Source organism: Mus musculus, chromosome 11 (assembly GCF_000001635.26).
Source record: "Mus musculus strain C57BL/6J chromosome 11, GRCm38.p6 C57BL/6J".
NCBI classification, from domain to species: domain Eukaryota; kingdom Metazoa; phylum Chordata; class Mammalia; order Rodentia; family Muridae; genus Mus; species Mus musculus.
Genome location: NC_000077.6, coordinates 90,460,059 through 90,480,855, shown reverse-complemented (window position 1 = coordinate 90,480,855; position 20,797 = coordinate 90,460,059). Strand labels below are relative to the sequence as shown.

At 43.4% G+C, this 20,797-nt stretch overlaps 1 protein-coding gene and 1 long non-coding RNA gene across 5 annotated transcripts in view; both read left to right on the top strand.

The window, feature by feature from the left end:
- Positions 1-4,364, top strand: part of Stxbp4 (syntaxin binding protein 4) — a 161,645-nt gene extending 157,281 nt beyond the window's left edge. For all 3 annotated transcript variants that reach the window (XR_388390.4, XM_030245750.1, NM_011505.2), the window contains exon 18: positions 142-4,364. Coding sequence is in view for 2 of the 3 variants with exons in the window: in XM_030245750.1 (XP_030101610.1) it covers positions 142-256 (115 nt within the window). In the remaining variant the exon portion in view is untranslated. The remainder of the gene's footprint in view (positions 1-141) is intronic.
- Positions 4,365-7,975: 3,611 nt separating this feature from the next.
- On the top strand, positions 7,976-17,473 carry Gm34850. 2 transcript variants are annotated; one of them, XR_880134.1, is made up of 3 exons: positions 7,976-9,988; positions 11,317-12,471; positions 16,260-17,473. It is a non-coding gene; the product is annotated as a predicted gene, 34850 (long non-coding RNA). The 2 variants fall into 2 exon arrangements; XR_388954.2 differs by having other exon boundaries at positions 7,976-12,471.
- Positions 17,474-20,797: the final 3,324 nt, after the last annotated feature.

Here is a 20,797-nt window from a genome sequence, read left to right as displayed (position 1 = left end):
TACTGGATCTGGTTCTAATTGCTTCCTGTCCCAGGGGCCAACAACTGGGTCGAAGCAGGTAGTCCCCAGAATCAATACGTGTTCCGTTACGTAGAAAGAGAGCTGTTCACATGCTAATCTGCACCCCTTGTTCTTCCCAAGCCACGTGACACAGACCACGTCCTGGATCCACCCCGTGATGAGCGCCCTGAACCTGTCCTGTGCAGAGGAGAGTGAAGAGGACTGTCCCAGAGAGCTAACAGACCCGAAAAGCTGATGGGTTTCCATGGGAAATGGAGCAGCAGAGTCCTCTGGCTTCTCAGTCCATGTCCACAACCAGACACAAGCCACCACACCCCGAGACACAGGAATCCAGCACGTGCACCAGGCAGGGTGTCAAGTCGCAAGTGTGGTATTTTCGTGTACATGTTAAAGATCAGTTGCCACTACAGTAGTTTTTTTGGAAATAATCTAGTTGCATTTATTGAAGTCATTTATAGTCAGATTTTACATGCATAAACCTCTTTATAATTAGATCTTTATAACTCAGTATGTTAGCTCATTGTTTGGTATGAGATACAATGGTTTGTATATCAACACTTCATATTGAAAAGTTATACGAACATAGCAAACTCCTTTTTATAACTCTCCCTCCCAACCCACAGCTTAGGAAAAATGTTCTGAGAAAGCGAGGGGAGGCTGCCTCACAGCTGTCCCACTAGCTGCTGACTACAACTTGTACCAAATAGGACACCACCTAACTTATATTATTAGGAGACATCTATCATTTATAAAGTGCTTTCAAGCCGGGCAGTGGTGGTGCACGCCTTTAATCCCAGCACTTGGGAGGTAGAGGCAGGCGGATTTCTGAGTTCGAGGCCAGCCTGGCCTACAAAGTGAGTTCCAGGACAGCCAGGGCTACACAGAGAAACCCTGTCTCGAAAAAAAAAAAAAAAAAAATGCTTTCAAACCTCACCTTACTTAAACCAAACAGCATAGATTTTGAGCTGATCTACAGGGCAGTTCTACTCATGGCTTCAGCTGGAGAAACAGTGGTTCAGAGAGACAGAGCAGCCCATCCCAGGGATGAGACTCACACCTTATCTTCTGATTCCGTGTCCAGGCGCCTTTGCCCTGCTCCCTACTGTCCCCACAGAGGGAGATTGCAGCCCAGCAGAGTATCTACAGTCTGTTGATGCAGCTGGGTCCACAGCTGTGCATTCCACAGCAGTCCAGAGGACACCTCAGAGTCATGACCCACTCTCTTCCTTCTGCGGCCCCAACCCCACCACCACCACCACCACCACCACCCTTAGATACCAAGCAGGACACTGCTCTGTGACTTTTCAGTGGGCTTTGTATTTTCTAGACTAGAGACACTGGCTCATGGCCATGCTTAGGTGCCATGAGCCAGTAGGAGCATCTAAAGAGAGCTGACAGGAGAAAGGTATTTGTTTAAACACTGCTGGAGCGCTTGTAAAAGGATGGAGGCCAGGAGCCAAGCAAAGCAGCGCAGCATCACTTAGGCAAGCATAGAGCTCCCAAGAACACGGTGCAAGAACCTTCACTCAGGGCCACTTTATAAGTAAGTCACGGAGTTCCTGCAGTGGAGCAGCACCTGTGTCAGCATCAGACCCTAGCTCCTTACATTCTCTGCTGAGTTTTACCTGGTATAGGGAATGCATATGGAAAATACACATGGGCATCGTGCTCACCCATACCTCTCTGAATACATTTAAGATGTAGGGTTTAAGCTGAATGCACTTAGGATTCATGTTTTCCTTCATGAGGAAGAACATAAAGTCAAATACAGACTGACAAGGAGACTCGAACCCTAACAACGACAGAATGGCTGGAGCAAACGTATGCCTCTCCTCACAGCTGTCTGGATCTTAGGATGCTTCGAGAAGCGGGGTAGGGGTAGGTGGCTTTGAGAGCAGCTGCAGAAGGACCTGTTTCAAGTCCCAAAGAGGTGTGAACAGGCACTCACACGCTTTTATAAGACCGTCTCTGCTGTGACACCAGCACACTCCTGTTAGGAGATCATTCTCCTGCCTCGCATTGGAGAGTGTCCTCAATTGTTTGTAAGGGAAGCTGAGATGGGCTCCTGAAGCATGCAGTCTTTAATCTGTATGTGTGCATGTGTGTGTGGCACTCACAACCTCTCTGCTGCTAGTATCAAGTCCCTCCCTATTTCTACCAAATACATAATCAAAAAGATCTATAAAAACACATAGCTCTATGTACTGAGCACTCTATACCATACATTTCGGTATACAATGAACATCTTTTGGGAGGTCTTTTTGGGATAGCCACTCTCTGTGTATACCACCCTGGCCTTGAGTTCACAATCCCCCTGCCTCAACCTCCCAAGTACTGGTATTTCAGCAACAAGTACCTTCTTGAAGGTACCCAAAGTGATTCCAATTTTATGAAAAAGCTGAGGTTTAGAAAGAAGTGGTCCCAAGGATCCCACCATGCCTTTGTGTTGATGCTGGATCTGAGGCAAGTCTTAGACCCCAGGGCTTCCTTAAACCAGGGTGTAGAGCCTCCTGGATTTAGTCAGCCCTGCAGGACTCCAGCTTTCAGTCACGAAGAACTTCCCGATTTGTAAGAAAGGAATTCTCCAGGAGAAAATAGCATTCCATCAGGTTCCTGTGTAACTGAGCATCTCATGTGAATGCAGCTAAGGAGGTTGAGCCTCTGAATTAGCTGAATCAGGCGAACACTCATTGAGAACTATTCTTTAGTCCCTATGTCCTCACCCATGTGTTCCCTTGGGATGCTCAGTAGCTACCAGCGGTGTGACCAGCACTCTGGTCACCAGGGCAAAGCAGAGCTACAGCTAACCATTTCAAAATAAAAATGATCTTGAAAGTCAGAATTTGTTAACTTCTAAATTTTAAAAATAGTTTCTTTTCCTTTCAAAAACGAGATCAAAGTTCTGTAGAAATAAGTCGAGTTAGATAAATAGCCCGTCTAACTTTCTGGAAGCTGCCGTCACCAATATTTCAGTAACTATTTCCCCTCGAGGGTAAGCCTGCCACCCTTAAACAGCTCCCCCTTGAATTGGTATGTTGTGGTCATCTTTTCATGGTGATATACGCATTCTGTTGCATTTTAAGTGTCTGCTTAAGCTATCACTTCCCAGAATACCCTTCACCAGTTGTTCAGCAACTCATTAAAGAAATCTTAGGCTACTGTAAGGTCTTTCCCGTAACAGTGTCATGGCGAGCATTTGTGTATTTATTAAAACCTTTTCTTCAAGTACCCCCGCACTCAAACATGAGCGTCTGTAGACTGAATACTTTTGAAAGCCACTGTGTCAGAGTACAAAGTTTTGTCACTGAACAAAGAGCTTCTCCATCCCTGCCTAAAAAACCTGGATTTTTGTTTTAAATTGGATATTTTCTTTATTTACATTTCAAATGTAAACCTGGATGTTTTAATCATTGGGTTTTATCATCTCTTTAGCATCGGAGACTGGCTTGCTGTGTGGGGCAGAGTCTGGCAGTGACTAATTCAGTGTTCCACACATGGCATTCCTCTCAGTGTGTTCTACTTTACATGTAATGATGATAAGGACTTGCTTCTAAATTAGCAGAGAGAGCAAAGGCATGCATACAGCATGCGCACCATTTCTCTATCTGTGGAACAGTGGCATACGTCCCTGTGCCCACACAAGGCAACTCAGCATGCATCACCTGAGCACCTACTAAGTGCCTGACCATGCAAAGTATTAGAATTGTGGACAGTACAAACTTCAAAGTCAAAGAGCTCAATGTCTTAATATTTCTGTACACACACACACACACACACACACACACTCAAACACCAACAATTGGTATTCTGTACAGGATAAGAAGTTAAGGATTTGTTTCCTAAGAACCCCTTAAATTTGAATAATTATGGAAAATATTGACCCCCACACACACACCTTGGCTAGAAACGGAGAAGAAGGAACGTGCTGGAAGAAGAGGCTCTCCAATAACAAATGAAAGGCAGCTGTCAAAATAGACTCAAACAGCACACTCATAAACTGCTTGCGCAATCAGAAAATATTATCCTTTTTCTAGGGAGAAATAGGACATTTCTCTACGGTAAGCAAAATGTAACTTTTTGAAGGGTCAACACTCTTGACATTTTTATGATACTCATACAGACAGAACTGAACAAACATTAATACAGCTTTCACAGTCTTGGGTATGATTTTCAAGATGATGAAAAAGCACAGACTATGCCTGTGGAACTTAAAGGATTAAACGGAATGCGCCTGTGGATCATGACTTTAGAAATGTAAAACTCGAGATGTTCTAGCCATAGCTGTTCACGTGTAATATCATGTATCAGTAAAATGATTTATAAATGATTTTATAAATACTAAACAGTGTGCTAGATTTTCTTTTCTTCAGCCACCCTCTCCCTCTGCCCTGCCGTGTGTGTGTGTGTGTGTGTGTGTGTGTGTGTGTGTGTGTGTGCGTGTGTGTGTATGAACATATAGGGGCCAGAGATGAATGTTGAGTATCTTCTCCCTCTGGACCTGGAGCTTGTAGATCTGGCTGGGCCAGCAAGCCCCAGTGATCCCCCTGCCTCTGCTTCTCTAGCACTGGGGTTGCAAACATGTTGTGCCTTTCCACATGGATTCTGAGAGACTGAACTCCGGTCTTCCTGCTTCCTCTTCTCTGAATTAGTCATCGCCACAGCTCCTTCATCTGACCTTTCACCTTCAGTGTCACACGACCCTTTATGAATTTTAAGTTTGATTTTTATTCTTTCACGGTGGATTGTAAAATCGGGTTAGTAGCTATGTCAAAAGCACTCCTAGGGAAAGAGCAATTAAGAGTATATAACTGCCCTAACAGGACCAGAGTTGCGTTCCCATACCCACGTCAGGTGGCTCACAACCACATCTAACTCCAGCTACAGAGTGAGTGGGTACCTCTGGGGCTCTGCGGGTATCTGCATTCACATGCACAAAGATACATGTGTGTGTGTGTGTGTGTGTCTGTGTGTGTGTCTGTGTGTGTGTGTGTATCTGTGTGTCTGTGTGTCTGTGTATGTCTGTATATATATGATTAACAATAAAATAAAGCCTTATGAATCAGATACCTCCCTTGTTCCTAATCCCCCTGCACCAAATTCCTCTCCGGCCCCTTGCCCTGCTTCTTCATTTCATGCCATTCATCTGTTTGTCATGATGTTTCATTGTCTTCTTTGGGAATGGAGGTATTAATGGTCCAAGCTCCATGGGGGCAGGAACTTAGCCTATCTTAGTCACCTGTAGAATGTAGCACAGTGCCTGTCATATATTAGACGTCCACCTTGTGTTTGCTAAATAGTATGTATCACCATCCGTCGCTAAGGCATGGTTTCCAGGGTAGCTCTCAGCCTTTCCTGTTCATTTATTCACTGAAGCACCAAGTACCACACACTTGGTTAAGCGTTAGGGAGGTAATGCAAGACACATGTGACTGCAGCCGTCATGTCATTTGCATTTTATGCAAAGCACCTATAACTGAAGTTAACCAAAGCTTTTCCACTTATCCTCCCCCCCCCCACCCCAGTCATCACATATTTAAACAACTAGTCCCACCAACATTCATTGCCTCAAGAAAGGATGTAAGAAAACAGACACAAGTATGGAGCTTTAAATGTAGCTAGCTGGGAGGATGGAAAGGATATGGGTGTGTTCTAAAGCAGATGTGAGAGCAATGAACAATGAAGCCTGAGGCATTACTTGCTTCTAGCTGGGAAAAACTTCACCTCCCTGGGTGTGAGGGAAAAAATAGTCAAGAGTGGGACTCAGAGAAGGGCACCTGGACCTCACCCTCTATGCAAACATTCCAGGAATAACGAAACCCCACTGGTGTCTCTTAGCTTAAAGAGTAGAAGAAAACTGTTTCTCACCGCGTCTTCTTGGAAATGATAGTGTGATGTGTCTGGGCTCATGAAGACCCAGACCTGAGTAAGCTCCCTCCTGACTGGTTTTCCATGAACTCAAAAAGATCACAGGAGCAGCAGACACTGCACCTGGATGAGCCTCATGTCACCCAAGCCACATGGCCTCTCAGTGAAAGCCACTTTGTTCCAAAGAAGCCCCTAACCTGCCATGGGTGTCTGTGTCCCTCCGCCAATGTGATGGTGGTGTCTAAGAAGTAATTGGTCCAGGAGGACCTCACTAATGGGATGAATGGTGCTATAAACAAAGATTCAGAGGCCCTTGGCTGCTTCTTCCTTGTTGCAAGAAGGCGCCATCTTTGACTCACCAGACACTGGATCTGAAGGCAGCTAGGTCTTAGGCACCCCAGCCTTTAGAACAATAAACAACGCATTTATATTAAATTTCCCAGCCAGAATAAACTAGGATACTCCCACAGGATTTAGCAACCAAAGAGGAAAGAACAGAGTTAAACAAGCCCAACGTCAGTCAGGACCATTTTTCTCTAGCCCTGTTTCCTTCACTTACTAATGTCTGCTGGGGAGACGGCACAGTTTCTGTCACTTAGTAGGTGTTCAATCCATATGGAGTGCCATTTTGGATGGCTCTGACTGTTCACCAGGTAGTTATTTTTATGTAAAGTGAATTATAAATGAAAAAAAACAAGATATGTTACTTCCAGAACATTTCTTAATTATATTTCCATTTCTCTGATCCATAGACACACATTTTTTGTTTATTTTCAGCTCTTTCTCATTCTGTTTCTGTCTTCCACTTTACCACACAGGTCACTAGGAACCTACCCATCACACCCCTCAGAGTTGCCTCTCTAAAGCACAGATGGGATTCTCCGACCCACTTGATCTGCTCCACTGCACCCCTAGCATCCACTCACTTTCTGTACTCTTGATTTCTTTTTCTCTCTCCAATCTAATTTCTTCTCTACAAAACTCAAGTGTCCTGCTGTAATCTGGGAAGTTTCTCCTACCTCATTTCATCATCAAATTGCTTGTCATTTATTGAGACTATTCATTTATCCTATGACATACGAGCACACTCACGTGCTTGTACAGAGCCCGGAGGAGAACATACAGCGTCCTGCTCTAGCACGTTCTGACCTACTTCCTTGAGACGGGATCTTTCACTGAACCTGAACAGCAAGCTGTTTCAGCTTGACTGGCTGACCAGCCAACTCGGGGAATCCTTGCTGTACATAGAGGCACTCACAAGGCCATACATGATTTTCTTTTTCAACGGTGCTGACAACATTGAACTCAGATCATCGTAATTCTGCAGCAAGAACTGGTACTTACTGAGTCATCTCCCTAGCCCCAAGGCTCTGGTACTATTCCATTCATTCTCTGAAGACCTTGATAGATGCCTGCCCCCCTCCTCTTTCTCCTCCTTCTCCTTCTCTTCCTCCTCTTCCCCTCCTTCCCATCCTTCTCCCCCTTCTCCCCCTCCTCCTCTCTACCCCTCTTCCCCCCTCCTCCTCTCTACCCCCTCTTCCTCCCCCATCCTCCTCCACCCGCTCCCAGCATCAGATTTATCACTATGCCATCACCATGCTCTTACTGCCATGTATAGCTAATTTTCTCACCCAAGAATGTTGGAGCAAGAAATCCAGCTCAGGAGAAGCACCCATAAGCCAGAGAAGTGACTCGGGATCAGTGACTTACTTTGCTCTAAGCAGCAAAGTTTCTGGATCTTAGAACTTGGTTCTACCTCTGCTTTGTACTTCATGTGTTCATAAAAGTCCCAACTCTGGTGACAGTCTCTCTATATGGCTGTTCTACTCAATATCAGCAACTGAATGAATAACTCAGTAGGAGAGGATGTAACTAAGACTCGGGTATCTTATTATCTATGATCATGATGAGCACTTTTACCCAAAACTCTGGCAGCTAAGTAAATTCATTAGGAAGCACTGTGTTTTATTTTTTAAGGTTTATTTATTTAATGTGTATGAATACACTGTTGCTGTCTACAGACACCTCAGAAGAGGGCACCAGACCTCATTACATATGGTTGTGAGCTGCCATGTGATTGCTGGGAACTGAACTCAGAACCTCAGGAAGAGCAGCCAGTGCTTTTAACCGCTGAGCCACCTCTCCAGCCCAGCACTGTGTTTTCAAATTCTACTGCTGTCCTCCATTGTGATCTTCTTGTCTAAAAATCTATCTCAGTGAATTTGCAATTAACTTAGCACAGACCACGGGCCTCACCTGCTCCACCCAAGATCTTTAAGTCAAAGTCCATATATCGTTTTGCTTTGTTTTTAATCTCACACTAGAAATGATGTAATAAAACACAATAAATGTTTACGGAATAAAGTAGGGGGTGATTTATAATTTTCAAAACCTCTTTGAACTGTTTCCTGTTTCCAGAAGGAAAAAGACAAATTGAGTAAAAGAGAAAATGAGCCAAGAGCTTAACTAAGCGTGTCTGTACTAACTAGTCCCACTGATATTGAGAATATAATGGATTTTGCCCAAGAAGGAAGTGTGTGACCATAAAACTCACAGTGTGGTTGTGGTGGCAGGGTTATAAAGCATAGACTCACAGTGTTGATATCCCAAGGTTTCAAAAAAAATCACAGTAGAATGATTTTTGATACGAAGAAGATGTCAAACCCTAAAACCAAGAGATGGCATTGGTGCATTCTTTCCAAGGCAAGAGCACGCAAAATTCTGTTCCTATGGGTTAATTAATAATGTTCAAGACGGACTGATTCGGCAAGCTGTGTATTGCCATGGATCCCCTGGAAGTGCAGAAATCATTCCGTATATAACTAACCTCGCTGGAATTGTCTGACTGTTCGAGCTCACAGTGGAGACGTTCACCTTTCCCCAGCAAAGTCAAGCAGGCGGAAAAGTTAAAATTGAGTGGATAATGATTTTTTCTTGGACTATGGACCATCCAGGCCTGAGCAGTCTGTGAAATAGCATGCAAAAGGGTATTTCTGGGCAGATCTATGGATTTATAGTGAGCAGCCTTATCATCCCAAGAGAGATTCCATGCATTTTCTTTACTGCCAGCTCCAGATTCTTGCTTAATAACCATACAACAGTGAAAAGCTGGTCCCTCATTAGGCTCATGACTTACTTATTTAAATGGTAAAAGAATGTAATATGAGTAAAATCAGAAGAAAATAGACTGTATAGCCATGGCATAGTATATATTTATGTATAGATGTATGTGTGCATAAAAATATAATATCTATATCTCTCATTGTGTGTATGCATCTTCCTCTCATTACATACTTTTCTATGATAAAAATGGTCTCCTTTTCTCCAAATTTAAGACTGCCCCTATGTCCAATTCTCATATTCATAACAACACCTCCAGCTTATGTTTATGTAGACTTTACAAATTAAAACTCCTATGTCCTGATGGCCTGGTGAGAGAGGGCAAGGATTTTGCTTCATACATGGAAAACTGAGGTTCAAATACATGACATGTTTTTCTAAGATCATACTTGAGTGATTAATTGTACATATTTTCGGAATGAAGTTTCCGGTTCCAGGCAGGTCAAACCAGGAGGGACCTCTGTGCTCATAAGATGATGAGTCCCAGTTTCCTGCTAGAAAGGACAGTGATGCTTTCTACACCAACCTTTCATTTTCCAGGGAGGAGGAGACTCTTAGTGAGTCTCCAGAAGTCCCGTAGGAGGTCAGGCTAGTACGTGGGAGAGAGGGTGGCACTGAAAATATACAGAGAGAAATGGCTTCTTCCACAACCGTGTTGATGGGTCCTTCCTGGGGCTGGAAACTCCCCAAAGGCATCAGTGATGAGAGTTGCTTAGCTGTTCTGTTGTTAGGGTTGTAACCATTATGAGTTTCTTATTTTTCAATTACCATGCAGAAAAGTGAGCTTCTGATAGGAGTGTATATTCTGGTGAATTTTTTTAACATGTGCACAGATACATTTGACCATCACCATACTCGAGGAAGACAAGTGTTGGCATCAAAGAGCCGTGCCCCACCCCACTCCTCATCTGTACCATGCAGTATCTAGAAATGTGAGGAGAGTCCTCCAGCCACCATGAATATCTACACTTCATCCTATTGTGTGAGTGTGTTACAGTTTGATTCACTAGTCACCTACTGAAAATCATTAGCTTATTTCCAGGATGTTTTTGCAATTATGGAAAGATTTTTTGTAAATATGTCTATTGTTTTTCTGTTTGGGGTTTGTTTTTGTTTTGGTTTTGGTTTTGGTATGAGTGTAAATGTTTGTTCCTCTGGGAGAAATCCCAAAAGATGTACTGGATCCTATGTTACATTCATTTCTTATTTCTGTCATTGCAAATCATCACAAACATAGTGAGTTAGACAGTCCAGATTTATTATCTTACCGTAATGCAGGTCAGAAAACAGCACTGGGCTAAGTCCAAAGTATCAGCAGGGCTGTGTTCCTTTCAGAAGGATTTTGGAGAGAATCTGTTCAGGTTATTGGCAGACTTTAGTTCCCCGTGGATGCAGAACTTGGCCGATGGCCCCTCTCCTTTACCTTCACAGCTAGTGATGGCCAATCACGTTGGCCTCACATCATCTCACTCCCTCTACATCTTCATCTTCTCTGACCTTGCCTCCACCACCCTCTCACTGCTTACCTAGCCAGGCCATGATAATGCAGCCTAGTCTCACTGTCTCCAAGCCCACACCTTAGACACATCTACCCAGTTCCTGGGGCTTTTGTGTATCATATTCTTAACATCTAGAGATTGTAGGTGAGTACTCTGTCCACCTAGCCTTTCAAGAAACCTCTAAGTTGTTTTGCTTTGTTTTGCTTTGTTTTGTTTTGTTGTTTCTTTTTGGAATGTCTGTGACATTTTCCATTTTCACTGGAAGCATCCCCAAGTTCCAGTTGCCCTGTGCACTTGTGATCACTTGGCATTGCCAGTACTTTTTAGCTTATCGGTTCCCATAGGTCCACACTGGTAGTTCCTGTGGTGTAAGCTTACGTTACCCTTGTGTCTCAAGGTGTTGAGCAACATTTTATCAGCTTATCTTCTATCTTCCCATACTGTCTATAAGATGACTGTTCAAATCTCCTGCCCATTCTGCTCATTGGGTTGCTCCTTCTTTCAGTTTTGAGTTCTAGGCCTTTCATTCTAAATATAGATCCTTTGTCAGTTAGGTCAGAAGAATATTCCTTAATCCGATCCCAAGTTTCCCATCGTACCTGCATTCTAGTTAAGCACATCTAATTTCCCTGGATTGGGCTCGCTCTTCATCAGAGAGTCACTGGACTAGGATTTCTCCATCAGAATGTGTCAGATCTGAAGATGGCTGGGCCTGCTCTTTGTCATAGCTAAGCTCAGACATACCCAAGTACAATTTGGTCCATCCCTATAGTCCTCTTTGAGAACATAACTTTCACTCACTATTTTATAGATGGAGTTTGAAGACCACAGGATACTGAAGAGAAACACAGGGGTAGCTGAGAAGACTGGGAGGCTCCTGAGGACCAAAATGGTAGAGGAGAGAGCCACCTTCTGCAAGCTGTCCTTCTCTGACCTCCACACATGCACTGTGAAGCACAGACTCCAGCTCCAGGGATCTGATGTCATCATCTGGCCTCTGTAGACACCTGCACTTATGTAGACATAACAGAGATCGAGCGAGCGAGAGATTATTAAAAATAATAAAAGTACATCTTTAAAGAGAAATACTAATGGTAAGACAGATGACATCTGCGATTTCCATACCGATGTCTAATTCCAACACAGTTAGATCCTGTGATTATATCAACAGGGATGTGGCATCTGCCAATGAACCACTAGGCCAATCAAGTGATAAATCAAACAAAGGACAGTTGTGAAATCACTGAGAAGTGATTGCAAAGCATGAAGAGAGATTATCCATCCTGCTGAGTTACATAGGTGTAGAGACCACACATGAGAGTGATAGGCTGTGATTCCTGAGATCTAAGGAGAGCGGCTCATAACACAAATGCAACAACTTAGCAGGGAGTGGATATTTTATCGCAAGCTCTCTGGAAAGTCTCGTCTATGTATAATATAACAGCAATCTGGGGACTCTCTTGAGATTGACTTTCAAATATCTAAAGTTGACAGAAGCCATCCCAGAGAACTTGGGAATCATAATTTTACATGCACCAAAATCCTAGCAGGAAATAGAATCCACCACAGATGGTCAGGATGAAGATACATCTCATAGGTAGGTTGATGATGGTTCCGAGAACCAGATATGGTGATGTGCCCTCCTAAACTGTTCATAGAAGAAGGTAGAAAGCCATTTCTGCTTGCAGGACTGGAGGATATGGATACATAAGTCACCGGAAGCCACTGAAAACTGGGCTGTAGAGAAGAAGACGTCCTGCCAGACTTGTAGTGGTACAAAGATTGAACTGCAATCAGAAGATGACATCAAAGTAAGGGGCCAACAGAGGGACATCCTGACTCTCTTTCTTTTCCTTCCTGTCTTCTTTGGATGTTTCCCAAAAACACACAGCAGGAAATCTCAGGTGTTCTGCTTCATTCCAAGGCACAGTGTTGATCCTCAGTGGGACTGAAGGTGTGGAACAGAGTAAGTAATAATCCAGAGACTTCTGACTCATCAGCCAGAAGCCATTGGCTGAGAACATAAGTATAAATGAGCCAACTACCTATTCGGTCCTTGGTGCATAATTACTGCACATCGTCTATGGACACCGGTGCTGCCTGTGGATGAGATGTGCCCAGTCTCTCATCCTAAGAGAGCTTACGGCACAAGAGGCAGACAAGTAGGTGGACCCAGCAGAGGAAGATGCTGTAATAAATGAATGCGGTGTAGGAAGAAGGAGTCAGAAAGGATTCCTGATGGAGATCATATCTAAGATAGAGAGAGGGAACATGTTTGTAAATGTGAGACAGCCACATGGTAGAGTGGTGAGCTACAGAATTCTCTGATGGCAGAGTGGTGAGAGGGTGTGATATGGTGTGGGTTAGGATAAGCAGAACATAGCTTCCTGGTGGGCAATGGAATGCAGAGAGTGAGAATGGCTTGGAATAAGCTTAGAGAAAGCCCCAGAGTTCATCCTCAGGTGACCTTGACACTTTAGAGAAGCTTAGGCACGATCCTAAAAATATGGGTAAGGCAGGGAAGGACTTTAAGCTGAGCACCATTGTTGGTTTTAGGTGTCTCTTTCCCTGCATTGAGAAAAAGAAAACTGGTAAAAAAAAAAAAAAAAAAAAAAAAAAAAACATCTTTCTGGATGTCTGTAGAGGTGGTTCTAGAAGGTTGGCATTCAAATGACTAGACTGAATAAAGGATGCTCAGCTTCACCAATGTGATGGGCATCGTTCTATACCTGAGGGCCTAGGTTCACTCGGGGGAGAAGGGAGAATTCCCTGTCTTTTGGAGCTGGCATACTTATCTTCTGTCCTTAGACATCAGGCGTGGGGTTCATCAGACCTTGGCCTCAGATGAAGCCTCACAGCAGGGCCATCCCATGCTAAGGTTGTCAGACCTCCTCCTCATCCTCAGAGTCTCGCCATTGGCTTCCTGATTCTCAGGACTGCAAATTTGGACTGAATTACACTCTGGCTTGTAGATAGCATATTGTGGGAGTACCTAACCTACAAAGCCATCTGAGCCATCACGTATGTCTATCTCTCTGTCTATCTGTCTATCATCAGTCATCTAGCTATATATATTTTAGCCTACCTAGTGTATAATTATTTTTAGATATAGATCACGTGTCTATGTCTATTTCTATCTCTGTATATGTAGATAAAGAACTGGCTTTATTTCTCAGGAAAGCCCTTACTTATACACTGGGTAATGGCATAATATATGTGTGTGTACATGTTCATAATTTTGTATATGTGTATATGTGTGTATGCATGTGTGCATGTGCATGTGTGTATGTATGTGCATGTTCATATTTGTGTGCATGTATGTATGTATGTATGTGGAAGCCAAAAGTTGATGTCAGGCATCATCCTTGATCACCTTCAATCTTATTTTTTGAGACTGTCTCTCACTAAACCCATCACTCACTAGTTGGATAAATTGGCTGGCCAATGAACCTTGGAAACCATCTACCTCCTCCTCCACAACTCTAGATCTGTGTGTGTGCACAGCCACACCAAGCTTTTAACATGGGTGCTGGGGATATGAACTCATGTCCTCACACTCACATGCGGGCAAGTTACCAACTGAGCCACCTCTGGAGCCCCCCTGTCCTTTCCTCCCAGGTATGGAGGACCAGCGAGCAAGCAACAACTGTGCAAGGAAATTTTACAGATGGTGTTTTGGTGAAGTGTCTCAGCCTTCCTTTATGCCTAAGAGAACAGTCAGATCTGTCCTGCCGGCCACAATGGATTGTTGAAGCTGTGCATGGCCACGGACAGACTCTGGCAACTATAAAACACATTCATAATTCCAAATAATGTTGCAATGAAAAGCAAATGTGGCTGACACTTTTATAGTTTCCATGGAATTCTTTGTAATCCTCTGACCTGCTTCCCAAAGCTTGGGGAGAAAATAGAGAATAAGCACACAGGAGCTGGTACCCCGAGAGGAGTGTGTTCATCCCATTGCTTTCCCAGTGGAACACTGTCCTCCTGGTTGTGTGGTACATGATCACCACCCAAGAATATGAACTGATGAGCAGCTGAGTAGAGATTTGTTTTCATTTTTGCAAACCCTTTTATGACCACAGAGGGGATAACTAAATTAATGCCATATGCCTGCGAAATCCCTCTGACAGCTTTTGTTGTAATGGAAGATGACAACGGTTATCAGAGCAGAAGGAACATGCTTGAGAAAAAGTAAATACCAAACACCTTTTGGGAAACAACGCACCTTCTCTGACCTTTGCAGCTGCCTAGCTCTCTAGAGTGTGGCGACCAGAGTTGACTGATGACAGTTAGCCAGGATTTCCTCTTGCTTGAAAAAGTTTGCCTTCCCCCTCTCCCTGGGTTGTGCAGAATTTTAAATGTCACAGTAATCACATTTTTCCCCCAGGATAACATGAAATATCACTAGAGCTTAATGGAGATGAACCAATGATCGAATTTAGTTGCTAGTGATATATTGAATTAGAGGAATCAGATCTAGCCCACAAGCTGTACAACCTCTGAATTTTGTTAACACAAATAGGAAATCAAGTGATAAAATCTAGTGTTTCTGAGTCCCTTACCATACATGCAATCCTGTTCCAAGTACTTTATACCTATCATTTAAGCCCAATAGTCCTTTAGGGGGCATTAGCATTCCCATTTAATAGATCAATTCAAATGATGAATTTGTTGACCTACACAAAGCCATGTGATTTGTGGATATGTGACTATCTCTCGTGAAAGCCATATGTGCTTGGCAGCATTACGTAAGTGCTATAAGCCACATTGGCAGAAGGCAAATAACATCTTAGGATATCAGAGGGTTGCATTAAGTAGATTACATGCAGCACATTGGTTTAGTGCTTGCTATATATTAATCTCTTACCACACTATTCAGGGTTCTCCGGAGAACCAAAAGAAAAGAAAAAACAGAAGGAAGGAAGGAAGGAAGGGAGGGAGGGAGGGAGGGAGGGAGGGAGGGAGGGAGGGAGGGGAGGAAGGAAGGAAGGAAGGAAGGAGGGGAGGAAGGAAGGAAGGAAAGAAGGAAGAGAGAGAGAGAAATGTGTGTGTATATATAGAGAGGGAGTAGATTGATAAGCTAGGTAGATAGATGATAGGTAGACAGGCAGATAATAATAATGAAAATATTATGAACATATGAAATGAATATATGAATAAATTTGAAGACAGACAGGCATATATATATATATATATATATATATATATATCACTGGTCCAACTTTTAGACATTTGCTCTAAATTGAGATTAGAGTGCCACCAGCTATCGCCACACTTCCCCAAGGGATCGCTCACAATTAATCAATGAACTAATGACCAAAAATAGAGAAAGATGCCTTTTTATAGTGGACATCATAAATAAACTTTCAGAATAAAGCAGTGTGCTGAAACAAAAGCTTTAGCTGTTTTTTACGCTAATGTGAGTTGTTAAAAATATAGTTTCATTGCATTACTAAGACTTTTTTTTAAAAATTGAATCATATTTCAAGTAACTTTAGTAAGTCAAAGCATGTAAGTTTGTGAAGAAAGGGGCGTGTAAGGGAAATACATCCTTATTAACATTAAGTGCGGGGCTCACAGACACACTTGACTGCCTTTTATCTGGGTACCAGGGAGCCGAACTCGGGTCCCCACGCTTGTGTGGCAAGCACTTTGCCCGAGGAACCATCTCCCAACCCTCTCTTCTCTTTTTCTTTCTTCATTCTTCTTGAATGAAGCAGATCCACAGGCTCGTTTTTTTTTTTTTTTCAGATGTCAAAAGAAGTCAAAAAAACTTCAAAATTGGCCCAAAATAAAAAGAGCATATTCGTCAAATCAAAAGAAACCACAAAAGACACCGATTCAAGTGAATCTTAGGCTCTGTGAAGCACAGGAAGAAGACACTGATGTCAGGAATTGCCTTATGCAGATAAAGTGCTTTGAAATTTTGTTCCAGACCTTGAGTGAAGTTTCTGTCTGCCTCTGGAGTATATTGCTCTCACCGATGAATAGGACGCTATGAACTTGCCCTTTAATTGGCTGGTCAAAAAAGTAGGCAGCACATTCACTCATGGAGTGGATGACGTACAGAGAGGGACTCCAGACAAGCATGCATAGGCAGAAACCTTGCCGAGCAGAAGATGCTGCCTTAAGTTAGAGGTCAGGCTCAGGAAGGAGTCAAAGAGCCCATTGTGCTGCTGAGAATTACCCACAGCCAAATGCATGCTGAGCCTTGCTTCCTGCACGGCGGATACTGCTTACAGTCCCGTGATTTTAAAAAATAACTCTTTCTTCGTACATCAGAGATTACCACAAGTCACAGACCTTGTGAGCCAACCCGAACCTGGCTGGTGTCAGAGACTGACCATCTATTATCCAAGAGCTGTCTCCTCCTCCTCCCAGGAAGGATTTAGGAACTGCAGGCTGTACCATTGACAAAGCTTCCCCCCAAGATGATGAAGCTGTAATGCAAATACATGAGATTCCCGCCAGAGGAACCTGAAGGAGGGCGATGAAGTATCAGAAGAGGACAGGACAAGGGAAGCAACTCACAGCCCTCCAGAACTGTCAATCAAGGATTTAGAGGGATTTAGAAAGACAGTTTTAAAGGGAGCATCAACCTTTCCTATCATGTTTATAGCAGCCAAACATAAGATTTAAAGATGCTGGCTTTCACAGAATGACCCAGAAAGATTAAATCAGAGCCAACCTCAGAATTAAGTGTGCCAGATGCTGCACTGAGCCCTACAATCATCTTGTTTAATCTCTCTGACGTCTGTGATGGGTACGGTTATCATCTCTCCATGACAGGTGGGGAAACTGAGGCTTTGGCCTTATGCAACTCTAGGACCAAGCAGAGGGGTGTTGAATCCACTATTAGGTGTTACCTCTGAAATGAAGAAATGGTAGGTACCATGAGTGTCCAGTAAATATTAATTAAAGATCTCTCATGTTGATCAGGCCAAATAAAAGCATGATTGGATTAACAGAGAGCTGGCTCTGAGCTGTTATGTAACATGGTGTATATTACTTGATGTATCTGGGTAACATTATCTTCATCAGAAAGATTAGATGTTGTGTGGGTAAAAGGACATGAGGAATAAGGCATACAATTCAAATAAGCCATGCATTATGTCTAAACCAGAGTCCCCACTGTCACTCCGATCCAAGCTCCAGCTGTCTGAAATTACTTCTCTCCCCTAGAACAAAGGCACATGGGGACTGGAAAGACACAATCCTTCCACTCCTCGGTCCCCTGTGGCTTGGCGGAGAAGGGCACTGTTGTAACCAAGAACGGCCCTTCCTCATAACCACCACTGTGTTCTCACCACATGATCTTCTTGGTTCCAGTCAAAAGCCCTGTGCCCACTCCTGACTTGAAAGGACCCACAGAGGATTTTTCTCTTTGCTTAGCTCTGTGGCTCTTTCCTAGCAGTTGGAATACAGAAATATTTTCCACCCAAAACGACCACATAATGACAGGAAAAAGCTGTTAGACTCTGTGCAGAGGGAAACCATCGTCTCGAGTGTTTTCAGACATTCCTTTGCTTTATTTTAAAAGGAATCCTCTCTGTTTCCTTTAAAGGCATTAAGGAGAAGTGACCGGTCAGGATTCACTGGACCATAGACTTGGTTACTTTTATATCCATTCGTATCCTGCCCCGCAGGGTTCATTTCTCTGCTTCACTCAAGAACCATCTGTCTCAGTCGTACTCATAGCCCTCATCTACCCAGACTCTCAAAGTCTGAGAGTCTGTCTCCACGTTCCTCAGGTAGACGTCTTCGACACTCTCCATAGGAACAAATCCTATGTAAAGCCTAAGGTCATGGTTTCTTCCCCAGAGTTTTTCATTAATTAATTTATTTATTCACTTTACATCCCAAGCCCAGGATAACAGCCCCTTTCCCTCCTCTCCCCCAGTCCTCCCCTCCCATTCCCTTTCCCTATCCCCCCTCCTCTTCTCTTTAGAGAAGGAGAGACTACGCCCCTGGATACCAACCTGTCCTGGAACATCAATTCTCACCAGGACTAAGTGCATCTTTTTCCCACTGAGGCCAAGCAAGGCAGCCCAGCTAAGAGAAGGGGATCCAAAGGCAGGCCACAGAGTCAGAGTCAGAGTCAGAGACAGGCCCCGCTCCAATCATTGGGGGACTCATATGAAGACCAACTCCACATCTGCTACATATGTGTAGGGATTTCATGTATTTTCATTACTCTGCCTGAGAGCCTGAATCCAGGGATCCACCCAACAGATACTTGGAAAACATGCTGAAAGTAAGCTTCGAAGTATCAAGGAAACCATTCACTAATAGACTAAGATGAAAATATATTATGATGAATGTATTTCTAATAAAGGCCATCCTTTCTTAGAAATGTAATTGTGAGTGATCATTGTATTTCCTCTTGAGGCTTCATTAAATATGTGCCCTGAACAACCTCTGGGTATAGAAAAGTCAAGAGCAATTTATCTGGGAGAGGAAAAGATGGATATTTTGAAAATCCAAATGCATTTGCTTGAGAGCCTACTTTGAGTCTCACTGCAGTCCCAACAGATGGATGAGAGGACCAACATTCCCTGCTCTGCAACCACCAAGGAGAAGCGTCACTGCCCTGGATTGGAGAGTACAGCAAGTTTTTTAAGTCCAGGGTTAAATTCCTTGTTCTCATTAGAAGGAGGTGGTTTAGTGTGAAAGAGTGGAGGTTGAGTTACAAGACAGTGCTTGTTGAAAATAAATAAGTACAGGCGATTTAATGAAGCCTGCTACTTCCCTCTAGCTTTGGACAGTTCCATCGTCCTACTTAGACAGGTTTCATCATAAGGAACAGATGCCAGAGACGGCCTACGATCTCTTCCATGTGCTGGGAAGCCTGGCTGCAAGTTGACTTGATCTGGGTTGGTACCCTCCCCTGTACCTGAAGGGCTCTTGGGCCCTCTTCTCACATCATTTGCTTATCTAGAAAAGTGGAGGAAAAAAACAAAACACTTCTCATGTACCATTAAAAGTAAAGACTCAGTTGTTGCTACACTCCTTCCCTCGAGGCAATAGGCCAACAGAAAAAAACCGACAGAGTGTAATGATTTGTATTGTAAATGCTCTCCACTCCCAAAGCTCATGTGCTAAATTCTTGGTCATCTGGGGTGACACTGCAGGAAAGGGAGAGACAGTAGATGTGACCTAATATGAGGGAGTTAAGTGACTGGGCACATGACCTTAAAGTGATCCTGGAGCCCCCAACCTCTTCATCTTTCCATCCTTGTTTCCCGGCCATTGTAAGTGAGCCTCGTTCTCAGCCAGTTGTTCCTACTGACACAGCTTACCACCTCCATATTTGTCTAGAATCAACAGTGCCAGCCAACCCTGAACTGAAATCTCCGAGAACGTGAGCCAAAGTAGTTGATTGCCTCAGTGTATTTTGTCACAATGACAGAAAGTCAAATAAATGAGAGGAAACATACTAAGTTGGGAGAATTCAGCCAGTTTTCAAACTGGAGGAGTCTTTGTGTGGAGATAAATTGGTTTTACAAAGGCACCATGGAGGTAAGACTCCCCAAAGGTGGAGGTCTCTGTTAAGTCACTGGCTTTAGTTCCATAAGTAGTTACTGAGCATCTGTTTTAAGTGCTGTCCTGAGCCCTGGGGACATGAAGGGAGAATGGAATGCTCTAGATGCCCTCAGAAGGCTCACAAGCTACTAGTTGAGATGTTCATTGGATGTGCACAGACAGTGGCTGGGGATGTGACTCAGTGGATATGGTCTAGTACTCACCTGGCATTCACCAAGTTCAGTCATCAGCCCTGCTTAAAATACGGCATGTTGGCACCTGCTAGTAATCCCAGAACTCCGGAAACAGAAGCAAGAAGATCCGAAGTTCTAGGTCATCCCCAGCTATGTAGTGAGTTGGAGAGCAGCCTGGACTACAAGCTCAAAACTCCCCCAGGGGAGTCTACGGGTACACAGAGTCTTCTCTGCCCTGTAAGCGTGGCCTTGTTGGGCAAAAGTCCATTGACACTGAGAATGGATGAATACATAAGGATGATAACACAGATTTTTCTATTTCTATTACAGGTGATTCTTATTTTCTTATTATACACCAAAATCTCAAAAACAGATGAAAGAAAGAAGGGAAGGAAGAAAGAAGAAAGAAAGAAAGAAAGAAAGAAAGAAAGAAAGAGAGAGAGAGAGAGAGAGAGAGAGAGAGAGAGAGAGAGAGAGAGAAAGAAAGAAAGAAAGAAAGAAAGAAAGAAAGAAAGAAAGAAAGAAAGAAAGAAAGAGAGAAAGAAAAAAAGAGAGAGAGAAAGAGAGGAAGGA